This window comes from Aspergillus udagawae, assembly GCF_001078395.1.
Source record: "Aspergillus udagawae IFM 46973 DNA, scaffold_2, whole genome shotgun sequence".
In the NCBI taxonomy this organism is placed as follows: domain Eukaryota; kingdom Fungi; phylum Ascomycota; class Eurotiomycetes; order Eurotiales; family Aspergillaceae; genus Aspergillus; species Aspergillus udagawae.
The window spans coordinates 2,109,705-2,130,329 of record NW_025091265.1 but is presented as its reverse complement, the minus strand read 5'-3'; the positions used below and the strand labels follow the sequence as shown (position 1 = coordinate 2,130,329).

Genomic DNA, 20,625 nt, shown 5'->3' with positions numbered 1-20,625 from the left:
TAAGAATGCAATTATTGCTGCACATTGCGGAGGACTTCTTGCTGCCTCGGGCGTCCATGGTCGCCACCTACACTTCGTTTTGCTATTTTCGACTGAATTTTGTAGAAAATCAGTACTCTATGCCTGTTCCAATATGATACAAATAGGAGTCTCGATTTTTGCTATCGCCTTACATCGACGATCAATATCTATCATTATTGCTTTTACGCCGTGGCCTTTCTGGTCCTCCTTGTCTTGTGCCTTTTTTTGTGGCGGAGTCGGTCGTGCTAATTTCAATTGTTATGGTTCCTAGTAATTTAGACCATCCTTCCAATGTCTCCAGGCAAGGTTTCTCCCCTGATTTGTTCTACCACAGACAACCATTATGTGGGTGATATTTCCATCACCAAATTAGCCATACGTGTGAAATTGCGCTAGCAATAAATGGAAAGCTGCTCCTGTCTCCTTCGGCGGATCCAGATTCCAAGCCCTCAACGGTGGCTCACGTGATGGTTTTCGATCTTGACATGAGCTGTATTTGTAGATACCATATTGATCCTTATTCAATCAATTTTTGCCTTGGTTCATATTTGACACATTTACCTGGCAATGTCTGGTTTCTACATTGTTTGAACAAGACTAGTGTAATGAACCAAGGAAGACTAGTGCAAATGCAATCTAAAAGCTATAGACCCGCCATCAGACTGGGGATATTAGGTCATGTTGATACTATTCAGGCCATGGAGATTAAACGGAGGGGATGTCTCCGGTCAATAATCCTGTAAGCTCACGTTGAAACAAAATTGACAGATAAATTTCGAGCCTCATATAGGGAGCATCAAACGAATCTACTCTGACGAAGTTAACCCGCAATGCCTTCAGTTATCCGAGTTTATGAGTTCAAACTCCAACGGCCAAAGTCCGGGGAGCGTACCACCAACCACCGTAACAGAGGACCCCTTACACACCCCGGATTGGTGGGTTTTTCTTTGGTGGGTCTTTTCCAGAGCCCTACCTAAATTCAGAAGGATGGGTCCATGAACAATTGCGATAAGACAAAAGAGCCCAGATGTCAGAAAGAGCATAATCTGTAGACTGTAGACGGATTGCGTGCGCTTATTAAGCTGATCTTAGAAAACTCGACAATCAATTGAAGTTGATGTCTGCTGTGGAACATCCTAATCCTTTATTAGGCAAAGATAAGTCGTTCGCTTGAGAACGTGGCTCGGCCGCAGCATGTCATCATGCAAACGTCTGGTTGCTACATCAGGAAGTCACAGTTTCGGCACAGATGGCACATGAATAACACAAAAATGTGGCGTAAGAAAGAGTGAAATAATGGATTTCAAGCTACATGCATTACACGCCCTAGCACACTTAGCGACCACTCTCAAGACCAGTGTCATCTTCTGATAGGCAGGATGGGGTGTGTCATGCCGCGCACTTGACTGGAAAAGAAACTTGATGATCTTCCTCTAGAGCAAGAGACAAAATGGAAAGCACAAAGGATGACCTCATGTGACACTACAGGAAAAAGCATCACCTGCGATGCAGGTTGCCGTTCAAGTCCAGCACCTAAGGAACACTTAGGCAACCCAAACTGCGATTCTTGATTGAGCTTCGAAGGGCAGTGTGCCACCAATCTTTAAGATCTGTCTCTATTTAAGAGACAAAACCTGCCGTGTGTCTTCCTGAACACGGGGAACATCGAAGCTCTGTACTAAGATACCCCGCAGATCAACCTGAGGACCTATCCAGTCATTCTGGTCGGAAAGACAGATTGTCCAAAAATTTCATTAGGTTTGTTCATCATATCTCGGCTCATCTGACGATATATATGATCGTACCTCATACTCAAGGGCTTGCCGCGTGCCAACAACGAATGCTGAGCTCTCTTGACATGCTTGGCTTCTGGAAGGCGTCGTCTTGGCTTCCATCCAGACCCGATCCGGACGAGGATGATGACCAACGCGTTCTACTGCTCCCCAAGGACTGTCACAGCATCCCGCTGACTTCTCTTCGTACTGGCCCAAGAGACGGGCTCCCATTCACAAAAGTCCTACAGCAGCGTTATGTACACTTTGGAATTGGTGGCGCTGGAAACACATGCAAGTATGGCTGCCCCTTGTCAACCGTCCTCTGATCGGCTCAAATTGGTCCATATTTTCGTCTTCGGATTAACATCATTACTGTTGATCACTATTTTCATGATTCTCTACTAACCGTGCAACATACAGGGTCTCAATATGTGATGAACAGCCAATCAGATCAACTCCGCAGCGGATGCATCGGTTGACCCAAAGCAAGGGAGGCACTCGGGGAGCAGAATGAGACGTGAGAGATTCAAGATGACGCAGGTCAGAACAAGCAGAAGTAATTGGGAGACGTTTTTCCAAAATCAGGGAAAACGCACGTGAATTATCACAGGCACTGGTGCGGGAATACAAACCGCGACGATTCCACGATTCCTTGCCTTTCATTTGCTTTTTGGTATGCGCCAAAATCAACACATGCGATCCGCATCCCCCGAACTGCTACAATGTCTCAGTTTTGATTGCCAACATTGCCGACTTAGTCTCGATTGTTTCTGGGACAATGTCAATCTTGTGATCGGGTCAGATCTTGTTCTCTGTACCACAGACATTACAATATGAGCAACTACGCTGGTGGTCAAGACGCCTGAAGCTTCTCAGTATCGCACCAGTGCTAGTACTTGCGGCCATGTCTCTCTTCTCGATTGTCATTATTCTAGATTCTCCTGAATCCTGAGGAGAATTCCAGTTAAGTGTGGTCATCGCGACGCGGAATCCAGTAGGCCTGCCCCTGCCAGGACCCGCACCCAAATATGCTCGACCAACTTGCCTTGCCGTATGGCTCGAGCGACATAAACAAGTCTACCGAGATTTAATGCCACATGTTATTATTTTGCTTCGTCTGTGACTTTCGGCTTGGTACTATTGTGCTTCCACTGCCCGTTCTCGACCTGAGGGGGATCGTCCTGTCTTTTCCTCTTCTCCTTCTACAGTTGTTCAGCCACGATATCTTATTCCTATGGGAGTCCAAGCGGTCCCAGCCGTTCTTTTTTCCCTCGCGTGGTTTGTTTGCTGAAGACAAGGTGCTCTGAACATGGAGTCTTTTCCTGCGGTTATCTATGTATTAGCATTGTTCCTTCTTCCGACACGCATTTGCGCAGCAACGTTAGACAAGAAATCCGGAGACTTTTACTTTCCACCTTTAACATATGTTCCTCAGCTTCTGTACATTGCCCTGTGTTCAACCTTTACTCATCCAGGCTGACTTGAGCAGTGGAATCCCTTTCACAGTCCAGGACGACACTCCACAATCATGGCACAATCCTGCTACAATTGTTACCCACCAACCAAATCAACAGAGCTCATCTTGTACAGCCGCAGGGACCAGCTCATCGGGATTTTGGTATGAGAAGATAGCCCACAACGGCCAATCCTCATTTCTGAGCACGGACGTGAAGAAAAACTACCCAGTCTTTCGTAATGTGGTCAAAGATTTCGGCGCCGATAATACTGGCCAAAATGACGCAGCTGGTGCTATTCAGAGTGCTATTGAAGGTATTGCGGCCTCCTCAAAAATCTAAGCAAAGCGCCAAATGCTGAAATTCAGACAGCGGGGGCATCCAATGGTCCCAAGCGCAATACTCGGAGCATGGGCACAACTGGTCAACCAGCAATCGTGTATCTTCCCAGCGGCACCTACCTGATGAAAAGCAGTCTGCAATTTTTCGTGGGTACTGTCCTGGTCGGGGACCCGACAAATCCACCGGTCTTGAAAGCAGCACCAGGTTTCCGAGATGGCCATATTATTTTCGCGAAAGACCCAAATGTCGAGGGCACAAACAACTTCTATATCGGTCTCAAGAATGTGATTCTGGATTCAACCAGTGTTGATGCAGCACAAACCATCGCGCTGGTTGACTGGACAGTGAGTCAGGCGACACAGTTGACTAATGTGGTGTTCAACATGCCCACTGGTTCCAGTGCACACGTCGGGCTGACCACTCAGTACGACTACAACAGTAACATTATTGTGGTGGGTACTCTTTGATATAGAGGTTGAATGTCTGTTAATGCGCCATCAACTTGCAGAATGACCTGCGCTTCAATGGGGGCGCTATTGGGATGAAACTCAATGGACAACAATGGGTTTTTAAGAACCTCACTTTTAGTGGGACGACCACTGGCGTGGTAGCTGGGGGAACGAACATCGTGTTCCTCGGATGCCAGTTCGAGAACGGGAATGTTGGGATAGACGCCAACGGTACCTCGGGGTCCCTGACCATCATCGACTCGAAGGGATCCGGGCTGAACTCATTAGTCGTATCTGGCAACTCCGGGGGCGCTGGAAATGCGATAATCCTGGAAAACGTGGAGAATTCTGGCACCACTGTTAGTCTGGGGAACAATCCAGTGCTTAGTGGGAATATGCCGGACACTTGGGTGCATGGCAACTTGGTAAGAGCTCATTCAACTTAGAATTAGGGCATTTGAACTAAAGGATCCCAAGTACTCCGCTGGCAACACCAATAAAAACCACGTGGAAGGTCAAAATGTGGTGACCGAACGAGTAGCCGACCTTCTGGATGGGAAGGACTATTTCATAATGCCTCCGCCGACATACAGCGAATTTCCTACCGAACAAGTCTTGAATATCAAAACAGTTTCTGATAAACCGGTATACGGCGATGGAGTAATCGACGACACACAGAATATCAACGACATTCTGGCTCAGAATCGTGACTGCAAAGTAATTTACTTTCCGGCCGGCACCTACATCGTCACGGACACCATCTTCGTTCCTGCTAACATTCGCATTGTTGGGGACGCTTATGCGTCGGCCATCAGCGCTTCCGGCAGCAAGTTTACTGATATTAATGCAGTCCGCCCTATGATTCGCTTTGGTTATCCGGGGGATACCGGAGTACTCCATGTGAGCGATATGATGTTTACTGTAGCTGATGTGTTGCCCGGATGCCAAGTGGTGCGTATGCCTCCTGACACTGTTCTGAACATTCGTTTGACACATATCTCCAGGCGGAAGTGAATATTGCGGGCAAGAGCCAAGGGGACGTCGGATTCTGGAACACCCATTTCCGCATTGGGGGTGCTGCGGGCAGCTTGGTCGAGACTAAATGTCAAGGAGGTCCGGCAGACTGCAGAGCAGCATGGGGACTGCTGCGTCTCACCAGCACATCGTCAGCCTACATCGAGAACATGTGGGGATGGACAGCAGACCATGACCTCGATGGCAGCAGGAATCAGACTGTCGCAACCGGCCGCGGCCTGTTGGTAGAAGCCAACAAAGCCACATGGCTGGTGGGCACAGGCTTTGAGCACAACACTCTGTACCAGTACAACTTCCAACGCGCACGCAATGTCTTCTCAGCCCTCCAGCAAAGCGAAACGCCGTACTGGCAAGGACCGGGTAACCTCCTTGCTCCGGCGCCATGGGATCAGAGTCTCATCGCAAGCGATCCCGACTACTCCGAATGCGCTGCCAACGATGCAACATGCCGAATGGCACTGTTTGAGCTAATTCGCAGCTCGTCCAATCTCTTCCTGTATGGCGGCTGCAACTGGGTGTTCTTCAATAACAAACAAGGCTGCCAGGGGGACTGTCAGCAGAACGCAATTCGCATCGTGGATTCCTCTTCGCTGTATCTATATGGGACCAACACCAAAAGCACCACGAACATGGTGCTCAATGGCAATACACCCATAGCAAAGCAAAGTGACAATGCTGGTGGATGGGGAGGAGTCATTGCGGCGTATCTGTACAATTCATGAAGACGACGGGTATATACATTGGGTGATATGATTATGGGTTATACATATAAAATTGAGAGCTAATAGTGATAGATAATGTCTACTAAGCAGTACAGACTTGGAAAAATGACACATCGTATATGACCTGTACGAGTCCTTAGGAGCCGCAGTCCGTAGTTCAAATCGCCAACAGCTCGCTATTTTCAGTTGGAACAGATAATCTTCAGGATTGACCATCTATTTGATGTTCTCTACATGTCGGTTTATATGTTTTGGATTCATTGTTCAAGTATTAGGAAAACCCTCTGCATTACCTGACCCTTGCATGAGTCACCAACGTGGAAGCCATCTGCTTTATACACTCGACTTGATGACATCGAAAAGCCTATACGTCCCAAGACTCTGAAAATAGGCAACCCGAGTGTGATTGACGATGGAATCCGACCTTGCGTAAGGCTTATTCATATCAATACTGGCACATAGACTCGTTCAACATCATATTTGGTAATGTTATGTTCTCATGGATAGAACCATTACACACTCGTAGCAGCCGTAGGTTAGGGTTCAGGGTTTCATCCGTCAGCTTCAGAACCCAATAGAGACACTTGTCCGCCCTTTTCTCAGAGTCCATCAAATCCTGCTTATTCGAGGTTCCTAAGGTCTCAATTCTGTACTCTGTACATAATTCTGAAATCGACAAATTAGACGATAATACGCCTTTTATGGTGTAGTGGACTTGACTGGATCGGGCCGCAGTCCACTTGGGGGCGAAGACTTTATTTAGTACTTGGCTTCGGTCAACTTGACAACAACATCGTCATCTGTATCAACCAGAAACAACACAGCAAGGCATTGAAACCTAATTCATCAAACCGATATAATGCATCCAACCACAGTCAATCTGCAGTTTGAGATTTCCAATCAGCTTGAGCCATGTCAAATCCTAATCTGTTTTTCCTGGTCGGTTGCTTAACTTGCTTCTACAGGTGGCTGGGATGGGATGAGGAGGCTGGGCGTCGCTCATTTGACTCCATTGTCCAACCACCCAACCCAATATCCACAATACGGACATGACAGCCTCCTCATCCCATGACAATCTTTGAATCATCATTTTTCTCCCTCGCATATCATTCTCTGCCTCTGGTCATCCATGTGAAAGTGAGGTGACCGCATACATTCTTCGGTTGTCTACAGCCGTCATGAATGTCCCGGGGTCGGGAAATGTGAGTCTGAGGACTGTCAGCTGTAAGTGAAAAAAGGAAATTGAGAGGCAAGCTTGATCTATCATAGTCGCACTCTCACTCTTCCACCTCCCCTTACTCCTTCTATGGCTGCCAGGCAAGATAAAAGGCTCTGCAGGGTGCTGACGGTTCATCGCAGCAAGCAGACCACAGCTGCTCCGTTCCGAATCTCAACAGTCAATTGCTGCGTCGGATGATTACTATTCCCTGTCGGATCGTACTACGACGTCCGGTTCTAGAACTCCAAGCGCGGAGAGTCGTCTCACCGTCCAGCGGTATGCTACGCCGAATTCCCACCCTGTCTCCAACGCATCATCTCCCGCGTTATCTCGAACGCATCTAGGCGCCAATATGGCTGGTTCTCGATCGCAACATTCAATTCCGGAACAATCTCGAAACCGAAATGTTCCACCCTCCGGACCCAGTCCAGCTCGACTCGAGCAGGGAAGACTGATCCCCGTCAGCGGCATATCCGACGAGTCCATTCGACATGTACCAAACGATAGTTATGCCGGTCGCTCGCCGACTCCCGGGACGGACGACTTGCCCTACATTCGATTCGCCATTAATCAGCTCACACGGGAAGACGAGCCGCGGAGCTTATCGAGGCAGTCCTCGGCCGCAAGTGTCGAATATCCGCCACAGCCTCTTGTATGGGATGCAGCTCTGGGCCAGTTCACCCGTCCCTTGAAGCCTAAAGGAAGTCCATTACGGCCTCCAGAAGAACGATTACACCAGCAGAGTCCGCCAGGAAGGTCGCCACAGAGCTCGGTTGATCCGGAGGCATTTGTTGCGGTCGACCCTCCGGACAATAACCTGCTTTACCCCCCGTTGAATTTTGTGCCTATTGTACTACGACCATGGGCATTGGCTCTGGCCATTCTTTCTTGTTTGCTCATGATTGCCGGGGTTATCTTCTGCAATATCTGGTCTCAGCGACACGAAGGAATCTGGGACTACGATGGACAGGGAGGCTCACGATATTTCGTGGTTCAATTTTTACCACAGATTCTGGCCGCTATTATCACCATCTGGACATTCGTAATCCAGGCGGCTGTATACCGGGTCATGCCATTTGAAATCATGGCATCCGAGAAGCTCCATGATCGCGTGATACAGACGCTGCCAATTCTGTCACGAAACTTCCTGCTACCTGACTGGTCGTATTTCAGGCATGGAGAGCCCTTAGCTGGGTGTGCTCTGCTTACGATCTGGATCTCAAACCTCATTACCATCCCGCTTCTCAGCTGTTTCTTCCAAGCAAAGTGGTACCTGATCAGTGGCGAAGGGCAGTGGCGATGGAATGCTGTCATAGCTGTCGGGTGGGCGCTTGTGGCCGTTTACGCGTTACTTGCTCTTGGGCTGACAACGCTCCTCATTCGCTTTATGCGGACATGGTCTGGACTGATGTGGGATCCTGTCAGTCTGGCTGACCTGATTCCTGTCATCCAGCGATCCAACATTTTGCATGACTTTGAACAATCTGAGACACTGCCAGATGTCGGAAGTGTGCTTGGGCCCAGAGTCCTCCGGCTAGGCTATTGGCAGGTGTCCAACCGTGCTGAGATCTTCTACGGAGTTGCCGAGGTTGATGCCCCGATACGGAATCCATCTCTGCATCGACCAGAGACGAGCCGTGAGAAGCAACCACTAGTCTCCAGGGTCTCCTTCGATATCGAGCGACGGAGCACTCATGCGGCCGAAGGTTTTGAACAACAACTATACTCCCAATCTGTCCGTTATCGCTGGGCGCCGTGGTTTCTCAAAGACACCTTTGTGGTCGCTTGGTCGGTGATTATCGGTGCGCTTTTTATTGCGTTCGTGCTCGTCAGCTTTATCCACGATGCCATTAAAGGCGGATTTCCTCCACGGCTACCAACATTGCCCTCGACGGGCGCTTTCTCATCCTCAAACTTCCTGTACAGCTTTATCCCTGCTTTGATCGGTAATATTCTGTTCCTCTCCTGGCAACCGATTGATGTCTACTTCCGTGCACTGCAGCCATATGCCACTTTGTCCTCTCCGGATGGCGCTCGAGCGGAGCAAAGTCTATTGCTAGAATATCCCGCATCCTTTCCTCTTCAGGTGACGGTGCAAGCTATTCTGAATGCGCACTACAAAGTGGCATGGATTTCTTTCGTGAGCATCGTGTCCGCAGCTCTCCCTATACTGGCTGGAGGCGTCTTCATTGCCCTCTCGTACCCCTCACACGGAGAAGTACGAATTGCTGCACTAATGCCTGCTTTCTATGCATTGGTTGCCTTCTGCGCTCTATACACCGTATCCTTCTTGTGTATATGGCCCCGCAGATACAGATATCTTCCTCACGACATCAGCACAGTAGCAGACCAAATCAGCTTCCTTTACCAAAGCCCGCTTCTTGCCGATAAGCTCCTCCGCGAACCCAGAAGCAAGACTGATCTTGTCACTCGACTAGTGACAACTCCCCCGGGAGAGAGGGAATATCCAATGTACGGCTTCGGGATATATGTTGGGCGTGATGGGAAAGAGCATCTCGGAATAGACCGTTTCCAACGACCTGGACGGTCCGATATGCTAATTACAACTGGAAAGATGGAAGGCTGATTGTCCTATTCCTTCTTTCAACGGCAAACCCGGTGCGATTATTCATGCAATGATATGTTCCATGAACTTGGTTATGCTACGAGCCTACGAAGCACTTTCAAATTTTCACTCATGATTGAATGAAGACGATACGACGATGTCACGCGGAAAAATTAATTACGATGACTTATGACAACGATGATGTATGCTTAAATGCGACGACTTGCTTCTTATTTTTCGTGATATTAGCGCCTCATTTTCTGCATGTTCTAATACCATTTTGTTTCGGTGATACTCTGCTATGTTTTACTGGGTTCTGAATATGCTCTCTGACTTTTCTCCGTTTTCAAAACATCCCCTTGCGATGGCATTGTACAGGCGCCTATTTGCTTTTCCCAGCTGTACCCCAATAGAACACAAATAATATCATGAAGCTGGAGTGACAGCATCTCTAATTCTCTATCTTAGTTTGATAAGATCAGATATCGTCCGCCAAGATTGAGTTCTCACCGGATCGATTACCCGGGACCAGAGGAGAATCAATTCTCGCCAGCGCACCAGCAGACGGCGTCACTGCTGAAAGGGTGGTTTGTCTGGCCGTGCTTGAATAGTCTCTGCTCGCTAGGGCTGTTTACGCGGTTATCAACTGACATGGATGTCAGTGGGTCACTGATATGCCCTTTTGATGGTGCTTTGGGGTAGCCTTGCTTCGCCATCAAACTGGGGGAGCTTTCTATTTTACGCATAGTGTATTATTAGATACAAACAACGATAAGCCTAATTTCTTTATGGGACTTACAATGAGATGAGTCTGCAGCTACTGGCATAGCAATTTAGCACGTGACCTCAGCAAATATCAACTCCGCATGGTTATCGCCGCCTCGAGGAGACCCTTTGAACCAGAATCCGTTTGACTTTACTTATTCCTTAACACGACCGGCTTCCAAGTCCTCTCTCCTTCTCCTTGCGCCAGATCTATCTCATTGTGCATGCGTCGGCTTAAATTTATCAACTTCAACTTCACCTAAGCAAGTCCACCACTCGCCACACCAACAAAATAACTCAGCTCAACACCATGCTCTCCTTCTTCAACTGGGGTCCCAGCCCAAGCCCAACCACAGACTCAAAATCGACGTCTTCAGCACCCTCCCAACCAGACTCCATCTCCGGATCAACCGGACCGCAACCACAGCCGCAGCCAACGCAATTGCAACCACAAAAACATCTCACGAACCTCAAACTCCTCTTCGGCGGTGTGACCTTCTTCACCCTCTCGCTGCTCATCACCCGCCGCGCCTTCAGCAAGCGCGTTATCGCCTCCACACCGCCCTACTGGACGTCGTCGGTGTACCACCGGCCCCCCGTCAACGGCGCGGGGGACGCTTTCGAGGCTCTGAGCCTCGCGACGCTGAATGTGTGTTCGTTTGCGATGATGGCTACGGGCGGTGTGCTTTATGCGCTTGATATCAATAGCGTGGAGGATATGCGGCGGTATGTGAAGAAGGAGATGGGGACGGGGACGGTGCGGGATGAGGAGGTGGAGAGGGAGGTGGAGGAGTGGGTGACCAAAGTGTTGGGGGAGAAGTTCGGGGTGGAGTTGAAGAAGGAGAAGGAGGAAACAGCAAATGCTGAAAAGAAAGGGGAGTAGAGGAGAGGTTCTAGAATCAAATGTACAATGAAACATCATCCTCTACTCTTGTATACTAGTCATATCACGAATCATGAACTGCATTCAGACTGTACAGCTTATATTATTATACTGGGTCTGGTCCCGCTACTTGTCCATCCGTTCGTATCGCTCCCGCGCAGTCTGTCTCGTCTTCTCCAGGAACTCATCGTACCGGTTGCGAGTGTTGCGTCCCGCTTCTTCGACCGCATCACCCAGCTTGCTTCCTTGCGCACCCAGTCCGACACCCTGCGCATACACCTCCGTGGCTATCGGGGCGGTCATGCCCGTACCCTGAGCTCCCAGCCCAGAGCCGGCCGACCAACCCATCTTGCTGAGGAGCGATGCACCCTTCGATGTTGTCTCCACTGGTGGCTCGTCCTCCTCCTTCGGCGCAGCAGGCTTGGGCTTGGTCGACGTTCGCGAGCTGCCAAACGCCTTTCGACGTTCCCTTGCACGGTCCCTGTACTCGGGGGTAGACTGAACGATGCCATGTTTAATGAGCTTGCCCATTGCTTTGGATTTCAATTCGTCGTTCTGTAAATTATCACGATGCAGCTGACTGAGACGTTCGTGTCTGTTGACGTCAGCTGAGCTCTTGAATTGCCGCATGCACAGGTAGCAGCAATTCCGATTCAAATCAGCATAGGATTGTGTGGGAGGAGCCGCAGCATCGGCCGGCGACCCACGGCTTTCCACGCCGCCGTCGCTTCCCTTCTCCTCTGCGTCCCTTTTCTGAATGCCATGCAGCTCAGCATGACGATTACTCCAGAACTGCAGATGAGAGGGTACCGCAACTTTCTTGGACGCTGCGCTTGCTGCGGCGTCTGCTTTTCGCTTCCTTGCCTTCTCTGCGTCTTTTGAACTCTTCCCTTGGTTTTCCGCTTGCCCCTGCGCGGTCGATACTTGGTTATTGTCCAACTCGGCAGTCGACACTGTCAATTCTGTCGCATATGCCTCCTCATCCCAGTACATAAGCTTCAAGGATGGGTTACTGAGGGGACTGAAGGTGAACCGGTCCGTGCTCGCCGAAGGATTGATGACAGGTACAAACACGCCAGCGTGTATGTAGCTTACAAGCACAGGCTTTGAGGAGATGGTAAATTTTTCAAATGAATGAAGTCGCGCAACAGCCGCTTGGGCATCCTGCGAGAACTGTAAGCTTAAGCGAGACATGGAAGATCATAACAAACGTACCTGAACAGTGGCGAATTCCGCAAATCCATAGCGCCAGCTCTCGTTGGTTTTGCGGTCTCTGACCAGTAAGACACGGCGAATAGAGCCATCTCTTGCCCCAAGGTTGGAATCACCAGTGGTGGAAGCCACCTTGGCCCCCTTCCTTTGGTTCTCCGAAGATCCACCCGAGCCGGGAGTAGGTCGATAGAGCTTAGCCACGCCCTTTGCAAGAAGCTCTTCGGTGACAGAATGCTCTAGCCCTCGGAAGAGAAGAAACTGCGAAGGTTGATTGTCTGGAGCCGCATCATTGTCGCCGTTGTTCTCAACCTTCGGAGCAGCAATTCCAGGTGGACCAGCCGGGCCAGCCTCTGCGCCCTGTCAGAAACTCACTCTTTATCAGACCGACGGAAGGACTTACCAGGCCGGGGCGCTTGGCATCGGAAGCATTTATTACGAGTCGAGTAGTTAACGATGGCGCACTGTAATAATCCAGGTCAGCTGTCTACATTTGCAATGGCCCAACCAACCCACCATTTTGCAGGTCCAGTCAGCGTCGGCCCTGGCACGAGCGCGATCCTCCCTCTCGCGGCTATAGGCGATTCGGACTTTGGTACCCTTGTCATTATTGCCGGCATTAGGTCCATGCAGATAGATCGATGGGAAGTTGCGGTCCATAAAGTCGCGTGCAAAGTCAAGGTTCCTAAACCTGAGGAAGCCAAGTTGCCGTGATTTTTCTGTACAAGTCAGACACTTTAGCGCAAATTGCAATAGAAGAGGAACGCACTGGTTTGTCGGTCACGGATCACCCGAACTTCTTCTATACCTTCGACATAGTAAAAGTCTCTGAGCTCATTCGAAATCTGTTCAACACGTCGACCGGAGCAGACCCGGTGACATGCACATCTCAGCCTCTTGCCATCAAGGACGTGTTTGTGACATGGAGCGTAGCTCTTAAACTCCAGAAATGAAACTTCAAGGGGGGAAGGAGTTTTCCAACGTCTTCTTCCGCCATATCCACCGGCAACCCATCCATCATGACTTCTCTGCTTTCCTTTTCGTGGTAAGGCTGTCGACTTCGACGAGGGCTACGGCTGCGACTGTAGCTTCTACTACGACTGTATCCGGGTGAACGATATCCCTCACGATCACGATCTCTGTAGGCCGGCCTGCCGCGCCGCGGTGGCGGTGATCTAGAAGGTCGCCGGCGATAGTCATCGCGGTCGTGGCTTCGATAGCGAGGTCGGGAATCGAGTCGGTCTCTCGATGGTTCGGGTCGCCGATCTGCAGCTGGGCCTCGCGGAGGGCCACCTTCACTCAGAGAACACTGTTAGTGAATCTCTACCTGTAGAGGAATATATGGCCTCTCTAACGGCTTGATAACATGTGGGGAAAGAGAGGGTTTACCGCCAGGCGATCGTGATCGGGAAGGCGAACGATCATCGTACATACGACCGTCCCGATCGTCACGGCGCGGGTAGGGCCGATGAGAGGATCCCGGGGGAAATCTGCTGTCTTCCGGATCGAAATGTGACATGATGACACCGCAAGAAAACTGTGATGGAGCCTTGGAGAAGGAGAGTCGACTGACGGAGACTCATACAGATATCCGGCAGAATCCTAGACCGCCTTCTGAACTTAACTGTCGCTTATACTTCCCAATCGGGCGAGGACTAGAACTATAACATTTCCCAAGCCACGCATCATCGCCAGGTTGTTAAGTTCGACACGGCCTATAGGCTTCATTCAAATAATTGACGCTTTATCTACTCATAGATTTCCTAGGATAAGTGGATTAAGAGACCAAACCGTCCTGTGCATAGTCCCATTTGCCTTTGATGAATACTGCAATGTTAACATTTTCCAGCAAACTAGCTACCGCAAAGCATGCCGTCTCTTCTGGCCTAAACGTGGTATTGGTTTACTCCTTCAGGTGAATCTCTGCCGTAAAATCGAATCCACCCCTGATAATAACGAGATCGTCATTGCGTGCAAAGAGGATATCCCGCCGAAGCACGGCGCAAATTACGTCCCGCGACCCCGCGACCCAGTCGTACGGGATGAAGAAATGCCTGCTGTATGATGTTATATCAGGTGTTCGATTTTCTAGTCTCACAGAACATACCCAGGAGCCGGTGTCGAGGAAGACCAGTCTACTAGATTCGCAAATTCCAATAACGTGTGCGACCCTCTGTGCCAGTAGAGCGAGCCTTGGCTCCACTGGTGAAACCAGCGGCTCACCTTCTTGCACGCCTTGACCTTCGACTATTGATAATGGTGCTAGAGCGTCGTCTAAGCCTGTTGATACTGCGACGACATCCTTGACGTTGTATTTATTATTAGCTTCGAAGGATTGTGCGTCCAGAAGATATAGGTTCTGAGTCTTCGCCGGGCCGCCTGATTCGGAGAGCTCAATAAGAACACCCTTTGCAGTATGAAACGCAAATTGTTTGATGCTCTTAAACTCCAGCTCTCGCACACTGATGTCAAGTGACACAGATAGGACCTGTAACCACTTATCCCAAGTATACACTCGGACAGCTGTACTTTCAAAGCAAATTGCGTGATGTGCTGAGCGTGGATGCTGCACCCATTTCCGCACGCCTAGCCTATCGGTATATATTCGTGAATTCTCCTCGTGGCCATCAACTTGCCACAGATGATCTGATTCATGCGTTGATATGAGGAACTTGCCAATTGCTTTCGACGTGAGCAATTGAACGATGGAACTGCCAGACTCTAGTCGGGACTGAAATGCCATTCTCTCGGCAACCCATTCGCCTTGTGCCGACTTTCTCACATTCCAGGCGAGTATCTTGTTTGATACATCAATGCTGATAGCTAGGTCATGTTGAGTCCACCATTCCAAGATGCGAACTGGTGAGTTGTGACGGCAGATTTCAAGCTTCCTAGACCCAGTTCTTGGGTCGTACAATGAGACAGACCCATCATCGCGGCCGCATAGGACAACATCCCTGTCACTGTTCACTGCAATAGCGCTGATCTTGACCTTGGTGTCCGTGGAAATCGCATCTACAAACGATTGCGACGAGTTTTCGCTCGTATCATCACCGACTGAACTCCGAAGGAGCATCGGCGGTTCCCAAACATTGCATTGCGATCCTCTAATATCGACACAATGCAGGCTATCGATGCTGAAAGATAGCTGTTTTATATGGAGACTCGATGCTTGGACTCGGTAAAGCAGCGTGAGGGTATCGAATTCGTATATCTGAATTGCTCCGAATCCAGCACTTCCTGCAAGCAGGCGTCCGTCTGGACTGGATGCGAGCGTGTGGCAATTCGCGCGATGACTTTCCAGAATTTGATCGTCAAAAGGATTGAGAAGAACAAGTTCACCATCAAGGTATGATGCAACAAGCAGACCAATAGCTGGGTTGGGGTTGAATACCAGGGCTGTCACCAAATGCGTGCTCGTTCCACCATCGGAAAGTTTTTTGCCGCAAGAACCAAAATAAGCATCTTCTTCGAGGTCCCAGAGAGCAATCGGTCGTCCACTATATGCGACTGCGAGCATTCTATGTCCGAAGGAGATTGAAATTGCGCTTGGAACTCGCCTCGATCGCGCGCAGTCGTCATCGCCTGTGTCATTCCACGGCCTGTCTGGTTGTCTAGCGCCATTGTTGTTCAGGTCCCAAGACGCCAAGTAATTTTTGTACGTTGGAATAACCAGGAAATCTTCGTCGAATGTAAGTCCTATAGGCCTAGCCGCCACTTCGAAACTGTAAAGGATATGACCGTTCCGAAAGTCCCATACTGAAACCTTCTTCAACCCACACGAGGCGAGTAACTCCGCCTTGGTTCCGAACTGCAGGAACAGAACCGCCTCTCCATGATCAAGCTTCTTGTATTCCTGACAAGTGGTCACGTAGTACACGAATATCTGACCGGTACTCAACCCCACCGCAAAAAACTCGTGTCCATGGCTGAGTGCGCTAGTTTGGCCTTGATGGAAATCAATGCAAGAGAGTCGATCATCCCACAAAGCGTTCGACATTCCAATAACAGATATCTTTCGCCCGGGGCTTGCAGTCTTGTGCACTGTCGATTCTAAGGGACAGAATTGGGGTATCAGCGAGTATATCGCCGACGGTAGGCTGATGAGAGTATCTGAGAACTTTGCGGCAATTCTGATCAAGTCCGTTATCCAACCTCTCACCCTTTGTAATTCAGTCGCGAGCGGTGACCGCTGGCCGGAGCAGGCATTCAAATATATTTTCAGGTTCCTCGCAGTGCGGATGAGTGGCATGAGATTCTTACTTCTAGCGATAACTTCGATCCATGAAAAGACGTTGGTTTTCAGGAACTTGTCAAGTAAAGTCAGAAGGTCGTCTGCTAGTGGATTGGCCTTCATTAGGTGATAAGAGAATTGTAAGGAAGCGTAGCTAGAGAACTCGCTTCGCTTGTCGGCTGGGGTCCTTGAAATGGCTCGCCTATTGGTCCTCGGTGGCCTCATCTCCTCCCCTGCAAGGTACGTAAGGCAAGCTCTTGCGATACGCGTATGAGCATCGGCCGTATCGATCGCGAACTCTGAATGCAAACTGTTGTTCAATAGAAACTCCCTAGCAGTTTCATGCACCATCTGGACTCTGTCAAACTTATCAATAGCCACCAGCTGCCCGCACAATGCACTTATGCTTTCCCTCAATCTAGGGAATATATCGTTGATATCTAGTTTCAAAGCTTCTTCAAGCTCCTCCACAGTTAGAGGCCGCGTTACAGTTGTAACCCAGGCAAGGATAGCTTTAATCAGCCTCTTGCCACGTGTAGTTCGTGACATCAAGTCTAGTGTTCTCAAGTAAAGTTCTTCCATGTCCTTGGGCACTTCCGCGAGGGCCTGGCGAATCTCCTCTTCCGAATGTGAGTCAGACAACTCATTGAGAACCAAAACAGTCCAAAGCCAAGATCCTTGAGACTTCGCTAGAATTCTTTCCGCCAAAGCAGCACGATCAGCCTCGGTTCTGACAATTAGGGTACTGGCTTTCGCTCGAACAAGCGATTCCAGGTCATTCTTCGTGTCCGCAGATGAGATAAGCTCCGCTCGGACTTGGTTATTTCCTAACATTGTAATACACCTTTCGATGTCCGACGTTTGTCGGCTTGTGACCAGAATTCTCAGCGGGACTGAGGGATCAAGCTGGCCAAGCACAATTTCGAAGAAAGAGGACAGGTTTGCACACTCATCGAGAGCATCAATGACCCAGTAGTGTCGACGGAATTCTGTTCTAAAGATCCCAGACGAAAACAATCTTCGCCAGAGGATACGGTCCTCGTGACCATCGAGCTTTACATCGCTTTCACGCATGTCAAGCAGTAGTTGCAGAATCCCACTGTTTGCGCAAGCCATTTGAAAAGCGAGAGATCGAAGGCAGGCACTAAGCCGTGACTTGGACTTCTCCCCGTGTTTGAAAAAGAAGAAGCTGCAAGCTTCATGCTTCATGCGTAACTGAGAAATCAAGTATCCTGAAAGTACCGACTTGCCAGACCCAGGTTTTCCGAAGAGCCAAAGCACACGTGCAGCATTGGCGTTGTCATGCCACTCTAGGTAACTTTTCTTCGATTGTATCCATTCGCAAGTCCCCGGCAAGCGGGCATCTTGAACGAGTATCAAGTCGTCCTCCAACTTGTCGGACACGTCTAGGTATTCCCCCAGGTCTTTGATGTTGCTCCGAAGTAGCCTCTCCTTCGATTTCAGCGCTGCGTTCAGTTCAGCGAGCAGCTTGCGAGATGTAGGACTGGATAATACTCGTACCTGATACCGTGGCACTGTTGATTGTGGACGCGAGTGCATTGCGGATGAGTATATAATTTGGATCGCTTGGCGCTTCGAATTTGCATATGGAGCGATGGTCCGCGTTCAAAGGTATTCGTTTCTCTTCGCGATATCCAAGTGTAGCCGAGTCGGGATCAACGATCAGCACACGGAAAACACCTAGGCTGAGCTTTTGTGTTTCGTAAAATGACCAAAGATCTATGTCTTCTGAATGCCTATGGAATTCGTCATTAATCAAGTTTATAGCGTCCGATCCGCGCTTCAGGTCTGAGACGTAGGCACGCGACGAGTACGCGATGTTGAGGATATTGCTTAGAAGCTTGGCAGAATCAGAGCCTCGGTGAGGTGTCGCGAGGAAGTACATGGCACGAATTCTTTTGACCAGATAGCGATCTGTCGCATCTTGCTTTGCCAACAGAAACGCCTTTTTGACGACCAGACCGCCCATGCTGTGGCTGATGAAAACGATTGGTGTATCTGCATTGTGCAAACGGGGTGAAGTACTCAATTCGCCCAACAAAGATCGGGCGAAGTGATAGATGTCCAGGCAATTATCCTTACCCTTGATCCAGTCAGAATCATATCCGAAACTGTGCACCCGAGCATTCTTAAACGCGGGATCCCTAGGAAGCCATTCCTTTGGCCAGTAATGCGAAGCAGAAGTTGTTTTACTCCACGTTTTTCTGGAACCACCTCCGAGACCATGAACGAATATCAAATCGATTAGAGGTTGTTCTGGAGAAGCCAGAAGATTCAGTCCTAGGGGTCCTCGGAGCTCTTCAGTGCTAACTTCTGTGGCAAATTTGCTTTCGACATCTGTCTCAGTCGTTTGGACAGTGCTGTGACTGAAGATGCTCGTTGCAGAAACCTCACTCCCTTTACGATGCGAACTCTTGAACGAATCCACCAATATGGGTCAGCAGAGGCATTAAAGATCGTAAAATTTAGAACCGTAGTTCGGAAAAAGCTTACCATACTGATGCGGCATTGTCTCTTAAGTACTTTGGCCCAGAGATGTGCTCTGTCCCAGTTTCAGAAGTCGGAGGAAATCGAGATGGAAGTCCTCTACGCCACTGATGGGAGCTCGCTGGCCCGTTGTGCTACGTGATCCATCTGCGGAGAAGCATTGCTAGGTCTAGATCCAATAGCTCCACTGTCCTGGTTAGTTACCAACAGGCACTGGGGTGATAAGAAGGGTCAGCATTATTAGTCGAACATAAGTCCAGCAGCGTAAGGTACACTGGTGGTCACTGTTTTATTTGGGGACGAACACGGCCCAGCCTGCAGATGGATGGGCGAATGAATGGCCATTGTTTGGCGCCCACGACTCAGGCTCGAGATGAGGGGTAGTTTTGTAAAATGTAGTTGAAACATAATGTCCGTCCTGGGTCAAACTCTTCAATTTCCAGTCAAGGATCGAGACTTCTTCCAATGTAGGTTATGGATTCCTCTTGAAAATTTCGCCGGGCATTACTCCTTACGCAAACACTTTTGGTAGTGTTAGACATAGCTATTCAATTTGATGGAAAAGGCTGTTGGTGTTATTTAGGCTGTTAGCCCTATTTTGGCAAGGCTATCAATACAGCCTAAGGCGTAAAACGGGAGACTTCCTCAACAAGATAGCTACTTTTTCATGCATGTACTATTTTGTCGCTTGTCTTCGTTCCACTGACAAGATCTTCGTGCTCGCGTTTTCTCACATTTGCTCAAACTCAAGGCTTCAGTTTGTTTAGACATTCAGCGACATAATTCAGACCACGTTTCAATCCAGTGAACCTGCAATTCCGGCTGATTCACAACAGCATAAGACATTATGACAGCCGAAGCTTCCCACCCAACAATTGCGGCAGGCGATCATAAAGCTTATATGAAATATGCTTTAGAGAAAGCTCGATTGTCCCCGCCAGCGCCCACCAAGTTCTGCGTTGGTGCGGTTCTTGTGGACGCAGATAAGAACGAGATCTTGTCAACGGGATACTCGATGGAATTGCCTGGGGATCGGCCAGGAGATCCAGGCAATACGCACGCAGAACAATGCTGTTTCATCAAAGTCGCAGAAAGACACAATATAACAGAAGACCGATTGGGCGAGGTGTTACCCAAAAACACAGTCCTGTATACGACGATGGAGCCGTGCAACGAGCGACTCAGCGGGAACAGGACATGCGTGGACAGGATATTGAGTCTCAAGGGCGCAGTTAAAGTGGTCTACGTGGGAATCAAGGAACCGGAGACGTTTATCGGTCAGAACCTGGGCAGGAAGAAACTTGAGGACGGTGGTGTTATTGTTGAGCATGTTGAGGGTATGGAGCAACAGATTCTGGCAGTATCTATGGCCGGACATGATAAATGAACCGTGGTTTTGAAGAGATGTACATAATGCTATCTCATTTTCTCGTCTAATCTGGA

At 49.3% G+C, this 20,625-nt stretch overlaps 7 protein-coding genes across 7 annotated transcripts; 4 read left to right on the top strand and 3 right to left on the bottom strand.

The window, feature by feature from the left end:
* Positions 1–3,105: 3,105 nt before the first annotated feature.
* On the top strand, positions 3,106–5,798 carry Aud_003060 (glycoside hydrolase family 55 protein; the record flags this gene model as incomplete). The annotated part of the gene is made up of 6 exons (XM_043288017.1): positions 3,106–3,236; positions 3,286–3,566; positions 3,623–4,044; positions 4,101–4,466; positions 4,519–4,992; positions 5,046–5,798. The coding sequence occupies 6 exons, from the start codon at positions 3,106–3,108 to the stop codon at positions 5,796–5,798; spliced, it is 2,427 nt and encodes an 808-aa protein (XP_043143952.1).
* Positions 5,799–6,976: 1,178 nt separating this feature from the next.
* Aud_003059 (DUF3433 domain-containing protein) lies at positions 6,977–9,604 on the top strand (the record flags this gene model as incomplete). Its single annotated transcript, XM_043288016.1, has 2 exons — positions 6,977–7,022; positions 7,158–9,604. The coding sequence occupies 2 exons, from the start codon at positions 6,977–6,979 to the stop codon at positions 9,602–9,604; spliced, it is 2,493 nt and encodes an 830-aa protein (XP_043143951.1).
* A 1,054-nt stretch (positions 9,605–10,658) lies between these two features.
* On the top strand, positions 10,659–11,231 carry Aud_003058 (uncharacterized protein; the record flags this gene model as incomplete). Its single annotated transcript, XM_043288015.1, has 1 exon — positions 10,659–11,231. One exon carries the CDS (start codon positions 10,659–10,661, stop codon positions 11,229–11,231), a length of 573 nt encoding a protein of 190 aa, XP_043143950.1.
* A 126-nt stretch (positions 11,232–11,357) lies between these two features.
* On the bottom strand, positions 11,358–13,257 carry Aud_003057 (RNA-binding protein 5; the record flags this gene model as incomplete). Its single annotated transcript, XM_043288014.1, has 5 exons — positions 11,358–12,395; positions 12,447–12,793; positions 12,844–12,904; positions 12,957–13,175; positions 13,249–13,257. 5 exons carry the CDS (start codon positions 13,255–13,257, stop codon positions 11,358–11,360), a joined length of 1,674 nt encoding a protein of 557 aa, XP_043143949.1.
* Positions 13,258–13,457: 200 nt separating this feature from the next.
* Aud_003056 (RNA-binding protein 5) lies at positions 13,458–13,959 on the bottom strand (the record flags this gene model as incomplete). Its single annotated transcript, XM_043288013.1, has 2 exons — positions 13,458–13,738; positions 13,830–13,959. The coding sequence occupies 2 exons, from the start codon at positions 13,957–13,959 to the stop codon at positions 13,458–13,460; spliced, it is 411 nt and encodes a 136-aa protein (XP_043143948.1).
* A 384-nt stretch (positions 13,960–14,343) lies between these two features.
* On the bottom strand, positions 14,344–19,204 carry Aud_003055 (NACHT and WD domain protein; the record flags this gene model as incomplete). Its single annotated transcript, XM_043288012.1, has 3 exons — positions 14,344–18,140; positions 18,196–19,092; positions 19,189–19,204. 3 exons carry the CDS (start codon positions 19,202–19,204, stop codon positions 14,344–14,346), a joined length of 4,710 nt encoding a protein of 1,569 aa, XP_043143947.1.
* Positions 19,205–20,029: 825 nt separating this feature from the next.
* Positions 20,030–20,569, top strand: Aud_003054 (putative DRAP deaminase; the record flags this gene model as incomplete). Its single annotated transcript, XM_043288011.1, has 1 exon — positions 20,030–20,569. One exon carries the CDS (start codon positions 20,030–20,032, stop codon positions 20,567–20,569), a length of 540 nt encoding a protein of 179 aa, XP_043143946.1.
* Positions 20,570–20,625: the final 56 nt, after the last annotated feature.